This window comes from Nipponia nippon, unplaced genomic scaffold, assembly GCF_047370975.1.
Source record: "Nipponia nippon isolate SJK-2023a ecotype South Korea unplaced genomic scaffold, ASM4737097v1 scaffold_3, whole genome shotgun sequence".
NCBI classification, from domain to species: Eukaryota; Metazoa; Chordata; class Aves; order Pelecaniformes; family Threskiornithidae; genus Nipponia; species Nipponia nippon.
In genome coordinates, this window is record NW_028262347.1 from 14,089,877 (window position 1) to 14,101,039 (window position 11,163).

The 11,163-nt window shown below is 41.9% G+C and overlaps 1 protein-coding gene across 5 annotated transcripts in view; it reads left to right on the plus strand.

Annotated features, from left to right (window-relative positions):
- GSAP (gamma-secretase activating protein) overlaps positions 1–11,163 on the plus strand; it is a 47,169-nt gene that overhangs the window by 34,557 nt on the left and 1,449 nt on the right. For 4 of the 5 annotated variants that reach the window (XM_087768000.1, XM_087768004.1, XM_087768002.1 and 1 more), the window contains 7 exons: positions 915–1,010; positions 5,570–5,640; positions 6,204–6,298; positions 7,448–7,567; positions 8,425–8,486; positions 10,470–10,574; positions 10,726–10,819. In XM_087768000.1, coding sequence (XP_087624126.1) covers positions 915–1,010; positions 5,570–5,640; positions 6,204–6,298; positions 7,448–7,567; positions 8,425–8,486; positions 10,470–10,574; positions 10,726–10,819 — 643 coding nt within the window. The remainder of the gene's footprint in view (positions 1–914; positions 1,011–5,569; positions 5,641–6,203; positions 6,299–7,447; positions 7,568–8,424; positions 8,487–10,469; positions 10,575–10,725; positions 10,820–11,163) is intronic. The other variant, XM_087768003.1, reaches the window with a different exon arrangement.

Below are 11,163 nucleotides of genomic sequence, written 5' to 3' on the forward strand. Positions count from 1 at the left end.
AGCATATCAACGCTGTCCTGTCGGTCCAAATCTAAGGCAAATTTTCATTCTTTGCAGTCTTGTCCCCTTGTTTCCAAGTTCTGCCTCGTTCTCTGAAGCTTCTCTACATTTCTTCCCTGCAGTTTATTCAGACAAATCCAAAAAGCAGGCCACTGCTCTCCTTTGTCTATGCTTTCCTAATACCTGTATTGCTGTCCTGACACATTGAGATTAATCTACTTGTAAACTGCTTGAGACAGAGATTTTATTTGCCTCAGTTTTTCCCTGAGCTTTGAAACAAATAACACTCCATAGTGATTCTCAGCAAAGAACCGGCATGGACTTGAGTTGCAACTGGAAGCTAATGTGAGGTCAGAGAATATTTCAGAAAGGAGAGGGTGGGGAGTGGCATGGACTGTATGGTAACGAACCTCTGATTTTTAAAGAGTTTACAATTAATGTTTAATCTAAAGTTACCATTAGTCACTCAGGTTCTCAGGTTCTTGGCTACTACCACAAACTGTACTTGTGCTAGTTTTCTCTACCATAAAATCCCTCAGGTTTATTTGTATGTAATAAATACTTATATTCTCAGGATTCAATGTTCATATTAAAACCCTTCTTTCACCCTGTTCACTTGGCTTAACCCAGAGAGATGCAAGAACTGTAAGCTTTTTCTATTCAATGTCATTGAAAGTTTAATTTAGCACTCATTTTGCTGAATTTGCACCAAGTAACCATTTTGAATATTCAGATCTCCTTTTGAATTCGGCAAGCTTGTATGGTAGCTTGGGATCTCACGCTGGAACTCGAGTTTCGTAAAGGGGAAAGTTTTGTTGTGCTAATTTGTATTGATCAGGCCTTGCACTTGGTGGAGCTTTTGCATCTTTTTGAAGATGCCATGCAGACGCTGAATTGTTGGCTTTTTTTTCTAGATGGTTGCTCAGCTAAAGGATCACCTTATGAGACATCTACAGTATGTAGGAAAAAAGAAGATTGACCAAATAGTTTTGGATTACGTCGCAAACCTGGTTAGTTTGATTTCATAGTCACTATTGTGAGTAAGCATATATTTGTTGGAGGGGAGGGTCTTGGGTGTGTATTGCGTGTATATAGCATATGTTTGGTGGGAGGAGGTAATTTTTAAGATGTTTAACAGTATTTTGCTGCTTAATATTGTTTACATTGATAAAGGACATAATAATACTTAAATAATATTAAGAAGAGTTGTATTGGTTACTCAGAATACAGAAGAAACAGTTCCCTTTACAGCTTATGCACATATGGTCTACTCCCAGAAGTGAAAATGTGAACTCATCCTGAAAGTTGAAAGAATGGTCTTTAGATCTATTTTGTTTCCTGTAGAGTACATTGCTGCATGTTTTGAATAATGAAAGTGCCATCAGGGGAAATACAGATTAAGAAAAAAAGGTTTCTCTCCGATATGGCATGAGAGTAAATCATCACTACTCCTACATACTGACTTTGATGGACTTTTTGTGAGTGTAACAGGAGACAGAGTTTTGCCTGAAGAAATCCATATAAACTACAGTGAAAACTTGCTTTCCAAATTCTTAATTTTCTGTCTTTCATCCTCTTAAGGAAAATTTAAAAAAATAAGTTGTAAAAACTGTGACTATTGTGCATAGAAATTGTACGTAGTTTTGTCTCTCGACATCAAATCCTTTAAGTGCAGAATACGGAGTCCACAAGAGCTCACATGGCAACTAGTAAATCATGTTCTTTGTCTTTGTGCTAGCCCTGTCACCCAATTCAGCAGAAACTCCCCACAGTGCTGTTTCCTAGGGATGGAAATTTCAGGAAACTTTCTTGAGGCTACAGGTGCCTGCATCTTTTCTGAAGTCCTGTGCAAATCGGTTCTGCTGTCGACGTTACAATGTTCTCTGAACCGCTGCAGCTTCCACTGAGGTTACTGACTTTTCTATTCAGGCCTCGCTCTATAGCTTGACAAGTTGTTTTACTGGTAATCAGCAGTCTGGTTTTCTGTATCTTTATAGGAAGGAAAGAAAAATTAGTGACTGATTAAAATAGAAAGAGTACGGTGTAAACCAAAGCTTTGTACCCGAAAACAGTGCTGAAAGAAGAAAGTGGAATGTTTGTTCTCCTTTCATTCATTTTCCAGTTATCATTTCTTCATTCTTAATATAAATTAAGATTAAAAAAATATTAAAACACCTACGCAGCCTTGATCTGCAAGATGAAATTATTGTAGACTAAATCTTACAGCCAAAACAAATCTCAGCCCTCCCCATCAGCAAACTCTTGGCTCTTAGGAATTTTTTTTATAACGTCACTAAAAGCAAGAATTCTGTCAACTCAATTCACAGACTTCTCATTCTTGGAAAAACTACTATAAACAAAGATAATATGTCTCTCAAAATTGCTTCTGCCCTTTGGCTGGTGCATCTTAGGTGCTGTTTAGTAATCTTTAGAAATTATTTCGTTGTTAGGCTTGGGTTTCCCCTCAATCTAGTCAGAAACTCTTAAACCTTTCTATATCCTAAATGTTTGGAAGTTCTTCAGGGGAATGAGCTGGTTTGATTCTTCCAACAGTTTTCTGTAGCATCAGCAGCATGTATCTGAGCTACTGAAACTAATGAAGCAGGAAAATACTTGAAATTATTTGCTTGTCTGCTTTCTTAAAATATTTTTTATTACATTCAGAAGCAAAGGAGTGGCTGAGAAAAGGGCTCCGTCATGTGTAGCCACTGTATAAATCAATTGCAGCTGAAGTTGAAGTAGCCAAGACATGGGAGCATTAACAGTTTCTCATAAAACAGTAGAGTAGTGGCTGGTTGCTGTCAGAGAACTGTGTGTATTTGTATACAGAGAAGTAACCTGGGGAAGTGTGAATGAAATGCCTCAGTGGGAATTCCCTTGTTTGCCAAGGAGGTCTGCGGAGCCTGAGTACGGCTGGTTACCAGTTCACGTGCAACCTAGCCTGCAGTAATTGTTTGCATGTCCATGTTCTCTCTCCCCTGCAAGCTCTTTATCTTAGCTTTACTCTGTATCTTTCATTCTTTTCATTTCAGCAGGGCAGGGAAGGGGGGAAATAACTTATGGAAGCAGCGTGACATTTGCTGCCCTGACAGCAAGTGGAAGAGGAGGCAGAGTGAACAGCCAGCCTGTGGCACAAGAAGGAGACAGACCAAAATAAACTGTTGACATTTCTCTGAAAGTTGCTGCTGTGGCTGCACCTTTTTGGCTGATGCCTGTGGCTAGCTATCATCTGATGTGGTCTCAACTGCGGAGGAATAGCAGACAGACACCATTTGGATCTGAGTTTCCTCAGAAGGAGGACTGCCTCCTATTGCCTGCGCAGGGGGGAATCTGGAAGACAGCAAGACCCGGTCTTACTCCCTTTTGTCCTTTGCTCCTGATTCTTTTCTTCGGCTGCTTTCAGGTCTGTCTTGTACAAACAGCCACAGGAGCTGAGCACTTTAGTTCCAAATGACTTTAGTGCAACTTCAGTCTACTCAGCACCTTTGCCTGGAAATGTAGATGTTTGAAGACAGCAAGGTGCTTTGCAAATGTCAGCCTAGGCCCCACTGCATGCACTGTCTCACTGTGGATCATGTTTTCTCCTGCTAGTTTAGAACACTCTAAGGGAAATGGCTTCTGATACTTGCCCAGAAAAACCTCATGTGGTATGTCTTTGTTACTAAATGAGAAATGGTTTTGCCGTGAAGGTATGGGTTTAGCTCTTAACTTGGTTCCCCCAGGGACGTGCTGCTAGCCTTGGTGAGGAAGCTGCCTGCACTCCCTCTATAAAATAGATAATGTTTCCTTTCTCTCATGCACGTCCTGTGTGTTATATACCGAAAAAAGTTCGAGACGTGGCTTCCCTTTCTGTATGTATTTTCTATGTCCATTGTTGCTGGTCTCCAAAGTGAGTAGTGCTGTTGGTGAGGGTGTCATGTCACAAGCATGCATGTATTTAAGGTTTAAGTATGTTGTGATAGCGAGGTTGACATTGACTTCAGAAGTTGTTCTCTTTCTATACCCTGCGAAAGCTGTACAGTTTGCTGTATTGTTAAGCAAAGAATATTGATTCTGGAGTATCATACCCATGAAAACAATTTTACTTGCACAAATAATAAGAGGTGATTCTGGAGTTTGTAAGAAGCTTCCCTTCACCTCAACACTGATCTTCAGATCCAGCTGTAGCTCCTGATGCAGAGGCCTTAGCTGCACCCTGTGTGCTGGCCGGAGATGAAAGTCATTCTGGAAGCAGGTGCGGTTCTTGTGACCCTTCTCTGAAAACTGGAAATCACTCATTTCCTGGAAAACGAGTGGAGAAAACTTGCCGTACTCCAGAGGGATTAAACTGGAGCTTTCCACTGCATCCAGAAAGTATGAAGATGGAAAGTATTAGGTGGTTATTCTGTGTCGGGTAGCTGTGCAAGGCTGGATGGAGTGGTGGAGGGAAAAGGTGCTACCTTGTGGAGGTACCTTGGCCAAGGTACAGAGGAGAGCACTCAGGAGCATTACTGAAGACCAATATTCCTGTTCTGGCCTTTGCATATGCACCTTTCCTGTGTGTCGTGTTTCTCTCTTGCTCAGAGTCTGTGATGAATTAGAGGTTGGAGGGGGCAGAGCTTATGAGGAGAAAAGAGAGTGGGGAAAAGGATTCCTGGACTCTGGCTATCTTGGGGGAAAAGGGGTTGTAACTTCTCATGACACCTCTCTGCAAACCAGGAGTCAGAGTTGTTTCCTGAGAGTTTCCTGGGACTGATGGATTCGTGCACTTTGAGGCCCAAAGATAAAAGGCGCAGAGGAAGTGTCTCGCTTCTGTTACTGAGAGATGGAAGTGGTTACACGTGACAACTGTGAGGGGCAGGCTAGAGGAAGTTATTTCAGCTCTTTCATGCATGGTTTCTCTCTTTCAGCTGCAGAAGCTCAGAAGGTCCAAGTGAGAACAGGGCTTGTGGCTTTTGTGTGCTGACAGTCTGTACTGGAGGTCAGCCTGAGAGCACAAAGAAGCAACAATATGGGCCAAGAGATTGTTCTACTTCACTGTGCACAAAAAGGAAACTCAATGGAGGAGGAGATGCATTTGCTTGTCTTGTCTTTCCTCCTTGCCAGGACTAGATTTGTGATTCCTCCTGCAGGCTTTTTTCAGCAAACTGAGTATTCCACTGTCTTCAGCATCATCCAGTTCTGTCTGGGCCCTAGGGATCTTTTCTTGCCAAGTGCTCAGCCGCTTGGACATGCAGTTTTTACTTCCATGGCAAACAGATCTTTGAGAATCAGATGCAAGAGTATGAGATCAGCTGATCCCCAAGAAGCATGATGTGTGAAGATGCTGAATGTTTTGCACAATGCTTTGATGAGCTGGAATCACTTACTTCAAACTTCTGGAATAGGGCAATTCATTTACAATTCAAATTTTAATCAATTTTACATTTTAAACTCCTAGGGAAAAAAAAGTCTAAGACTAAATACTGAAGTCTTAGTAGGAGTCTCATGATAAGTTTATAACATGAACTGGTGTGTGAAATGAATGAAGGTCGAGGGCCTGTTGGACACAAGCTCCTAGAAACATTCAGTCTTTTCTTTTTTGTTTTAGCTGAATCTGGTACATCGAATAATGAAAGAAGTTTGGAGGAGATACCAGCTTCATTCCTGCATCTTCTGCTTGTGAGCAAGTTTGCAGCCTACCTTTTAAAATATGGGCATAATAATTTTGGTCTTCAGCAATACTACTCGCTTGAACCGTCAGTGCTTACTCTACTGGGAATGTCAATCTGAGTGTCATGTACTCTTTTTAATGGTCCTGATGGCCCTCTCTAAGCCAACATGACTATTAACCATATAGGCAGTTTTACAGCTGGAGTTCAAAGTTGCTGAGTTCACAGTGGTCTCAAGCTGGGTAGTGGGTGTTGAACACCTGTAAAAGCCAGATCGCTTATACCAGCGCTCAAAATATTTCACCTGTTGCTGTTGATACCAGGTACTGCTGAGAGACTTGTAAATATGCAGTAGTGGGGGAAGGAGGAAGGGGACACCACAGAGACATCGTGTGTCAACATTTAGGTGAACAGCTAATGCTGTAGACAGACACCTGAGCAAACAAGGTAGCATCCCACGGCAGTTCACCCAAAATGCATGCATTTAGCGCACATGCAGTACAAGTTGACCGTATCTCCAGGAGGGTGTGGGCATCTCGGGTTCCTAATATGCTGCTACTTTGTTAAATACAGTGATGAGAGAGGAAGTACGGGAGAGTTTGCAGTGTTCCACATCATGAGTCGGATTCTGGAAGCTGCAAATGGCATGTGCATGCCTTTACCTCCTGGTAAGTCCTATTTTTTTGCTGTTTTTATCATAAGTGAGGAGAGCAATGCTATGAATTCCTCCCAGAAGAGCACTAGTTGCAGCACATGTCTCAAGTTAGCTTTGGCAGTATTGAAATCTATTCAAGACAGTTACAGAGGGGAAGACCCTCCATAAACACGTGCAAGTGAAATGAAACAAAACTGAATAGTTACTACAAATATAGACAAGAAATCAGAGGTTTAGTTCTCTGTTTTCAACTCCCAGTGGAACGTTTGGGCACAGTCTTAGCTCAGAACTAAGATTTAGACTTCTTTCATTTATATATTTTTCTTAGACAGCCCGACTTTAGTATCATGGGCTACAAGGGAAAATCCTATCCTGGAGCAAAAAAAAAAAGAGTGTTTTTTCTCATGCTGTTGCCCTGCTAATATTTTTCAGTTTTATCCTGAAAGGATTACTTCCAGCCCTGATGGAAGAGCTGATCTTGATAGTAGACTTTAATTTCCTAGGGCTCCTCATAATCGCTTAGAGTCTTTTCAAAGCACTTGCTTATTTTTGTTAGGGAAAGACTTCTGAAATTCTTAATGCTTTCTGATTCTGTTTGAATCTTTCTAGTTTGTATTTCCTGATCTGTCTTCAGTCTTTGAAACTGTTTTTGGTATGAGGTTGTCCCTCAGACTTAGGCTGTGTGGGCGCAAATGCTGCCACGTAATGGCGTCACGTGATGCCAGGCCATCATCTGGCTGGTGTTAAGTGAGAAACTGCAGTCTTAATGCTGCCTGTGGGAGTGTGTGGGTGGCAGCCACATGCTGAGGGTGGTGAGGCCTCAGTTTTTGATTAATTGGGAGGAAAGAGGGAGATAAGACAAATTAATAGCACAATTCAGATATAAGGCAACAGCTTGGAGATGTTTAATGACTGTGTATGACTATAATGCCTGTGTTCAGTCCCCTTGGCTTTCCTCTTTTTGACAGGATTGTACTTGAGAGGACTTAAAGAATGCCTAAATAAGACTACATGACTTTTGATAAACTGATTTCCTCACCAACTAGAAACAGTCAGAAGTTAAGGAGAGTGTTGGCTTTAGCTAGAGTAATGCCAGTGTCCAATACAGACTTAGAAAAAAGCATATATTGTTGTACCAAAGAAGTTTGTTTCTCTTTCATAGGTTTTCACACTCTGCACTTGGGGCTTGGTGTTCGATGTCTCCCGCTGCACACCCTCCTGCACTATATTGATAATGGAGTCTTGCATTTGACAGAAACATGTGTCAGGAAACTGCTGAAAGGTACAGCGAGTTTCATGTGTTTCATTTGTTACCAGCCAGCTAATTGGGAGCGACGTCCTTTCAGCCGGTCAAACTCAGACACAGGATTTACTGCCCAGGAGACTCAGTTCTTCTCCCAGAGTGCTTTTTCAGTGAGGGCTGTAGCTGATGATGTTGCCCAGCTGAAAGGAGAAAAATAGGGCTCAGACTATATGGTTGAGCCTACCATAACAGGCAAAGAAATATCTGTTTGGGAAGAATTTGAGTTTATAATTTTTCTGCTTGGGACTTCTTAGAAAAGTGAATACTAAAGATCATCATAGAATTTGTTGGGGGATTTCTGTGACTCTGTGAAAGTGCACACCTATGTGTAAGGAAGTTACTCTGCTATCCGGTCCTCAGCTTTTGCTTTAATTATGTTTGGAACAAGATAATCCTAGTGCTGGGATTGGCAAATGGCTAGAAACTCAGTGCTAGGAAGTAAAAATTCAAAATAAGTAAAAAAAAAAAGCCTACCTGACCCAGCATCCCAATATTTGTAGTAAATACTGAGCTTGTGAATGTCTTATATCATAAGGTTACCTAAAGGTGGGAGTTAGGGTTATGGGGAGTTCTAGTTAGTCAAAACATGTTTGAGTTGTTATATAAATTGTTATATAAAATGGTGAAGTTAGTACAAATATACAGAAAATATTTATATAAACAGTATAAACATAACTAACACTCCTAATAGCCCTTATTTAGAATTAAAATTTTCATTTCATTACAGAGATGGTATTTATTCAGAATGTCTTAAGTGAAAGTTGAAAGTTTTAGTTATGTGGTTCCCACTAACAGTGGTGGTTTTTTTGTTGTTTTTTTTTTTTCTTTCCTTGTAGATCTGGACAACACTGAGAAGAATGAAAAGCTGAAGTTCAGTATTGTCATGAGGCTTCCCGAGGTAACTAATAACCATGGATGTCATTTCCTGGATTTTGGAATCAATAGGAAATTCCTCCCTGTGCATAGGATCAAGCCAATGGGAGACTTAGCTGTGATTCAAATAGGGCACAAATATAACCTGAACCTCCACAATTTCTCCATCTGCTGCTCATGTCCTGTAGGGTACCCTGACGACTTAAATTACAGATTTGTCTGTGATGTTTTAGAGTGTCTCCAGTACCCTGCCGCGATCAAATAGACAACGCTGACACTGTTCTGTTGAGTATTCATCTGCATAAAGCAATAATGGTTTTATGGGGTTTAAAGAGAATTTATTTGTGTGTGTGTGTTATAGCATTCACAAACGCCTTTCTCACTTACGACCTCTGCATTTGGTTTTATTCATTTTATCAAATTTGTCCAAAAGCTGGTACGGTAAAAGCTGTAAAATCTGATCGTATCACAGCTCTGTGGCGGGGACTGAATCATGAGATCTTCCCTGCTGTGAAATCTCCCAGCCTCGCCCATTGGTAAGGTGATTTGTTTAGCCACGTGCTGGAACTAATTACTGATGCTCCATTAAAAGGTCCGACAGAATGGGAGATCAACTTCTCCTTTTCCGCTTTTGTTCTTGGTGCACACCACAGTACTGCAGAGGAAGCACAACATCTCCATGAGCAGAGGAGAAGAGGGATCCCCCCCTCGGGGACTGCCTTGCTGTAGAACAGGCTTTTCTCAACATAAGTTGTTTATTGTTTGCTCATTATGGGCTGTTATGTATAGTTCAAATGGCCAGAAGTGCCGCTTTGGTTTTCCTCTAACAAGAGCTTCTTTATTTGGCAGCAGTTCTGAGAAGGGGTAGGGAAGGAGAACGCCACAGGACGTTCTTTGTCCTCCGACTCTTGTTTTGGGCATGGGTTGGTGAGCCGGGGTCAGCGCGGGGCCTCTGAGCTGTCAGCCCCGAGCCTGGTGGGTGAGGAACACCATTCCGACCGCGCTTGGACGCGAGGGGCTGAGCTGCGAGTGCTTTGGGGGACACGTACCGCTAGTTACGCACAGTAGACTCAGTGCCTTATTGTATCTATTTACAGCTTTGGGAAAAAATGCAGAGAATAGTTTGTTTGCCAAAAAGGACACTTTGGGGTGACTTGGACTGTTTTGAGCAAGTTACGTTCACTAGATGACTTCAGTTGCATCAGAAGCAAGTATTTAAGCGCCATTGAAACTGTCCAGCGTTTCCTAAATGAACTCTTTCAGTAGTCTGTATTGCAATAGCACTGAAAGCATGGGGGGGGGGGAAGATCTAGATAGGGAAAACAGCAGAAGGTGGAGCTAATTTCACAGTGTGTTCGTATTTGTTTGCTTACTGGTTAGGATTGGAAGCTTTGGGACATCTGGGTTTGAATCTCTCTTGCCTTTGGGAATGTGAATCAATGTTCTCAATTCCCAGGACGATGTCCTAAATAATGGGATGCAAACTGCGTTCCCAGTCTCTCTCCTTGTCGGCATTCTGCTTTTGTAAGGTTCCTTAGACTGAGCCTGAGAGAAGCCCTGTTCTGAACGGAGCATTGAGGAATGGGGCATCTGTGTTATTCTTTGGAAGAAGAATGGGTCTAAACCAAAGAGTCACAGTGAAGGATAAACGGTCATTTTATGCCTCAATTAATATTTAAGTACACGTGCGGAGTGGGGCAGAGGTAATGGGACAGACTGATTGATAGAAACTTACTGAGTAGCTCAGTGGGTACTGAGTGGCAAGGTTTTGATTGTTTCCCATGTTTTGGGAGCGTATTGTAATCTCTTAGTTACTGGCTATGAAAGGAAGGCTCTGTAGCTAAAAATGATGACATCTTAGCTTCTGTCATCAGTGCGTGAAAGGAAAGCAGTCTGTGTTACAGCCTGGATTTTGTTTCCCTTTTTTTCCCTCCTTTTCCACCTCCAAAGTTTCCACTGTCCTGTGTTTATGTTCTCAGGTTTTTGGTTTTTGTTTTTTGCTTACTAGGCTCTTGGTCAAAAGGTCCGCCAGTTTTGGAATCATCCAATAAATACTAATTTCATTGCACGGAAATATGTGAAACTTTTGCTTGAGAAGCTGGGGAACAGGCAGGTAAGAGCAAGTAGGCCATTTTTTTTTTTATCTTTTGCTTTGACAGTGTTGAGATTCCTGACCTTTCTGTAGACCATAACACACTAAAGGTAACACTGAAACTGGGCACGGTGTGACTTTGTGAACTAACCTGAAGTGTTCTCCCTTGCAGTGTAGCAGGCCTATCCCTGAGAGACCCTCAGTCCCCGTAGAGTTTTTGCCACTTAACTACCTGACTAATATGCTGGCAGAGATAGAGAATCAAGGTAATGTCAATTCTGTACTTCGGAAGACCAGTAGTTGTTGCCTTTTGGTGCTCACACTCAGCCATATCCTGACTATGTTGACATAACCGAGTTCTAAAACTCCGGTGATGTCTGAACATGTAGGTCTTGGTCATCTTTCTGCTGATGGGAATTGTCAGGGGGCTGCTTCACCGCTTATGCTTTCATCCCAGTCCTCTGTGTGTTGAATCCAGTTGGCAAACTTGCATTTTTCAGCACATGTAGTGAACCATGGTTCATGTACAGCGTGGTGGTAGCTGCTATTCTGTGTTCAAATGGGGAGAAGGGCTCATTCCTTATTTATACAGTATGGTGGCTAAGAGGCA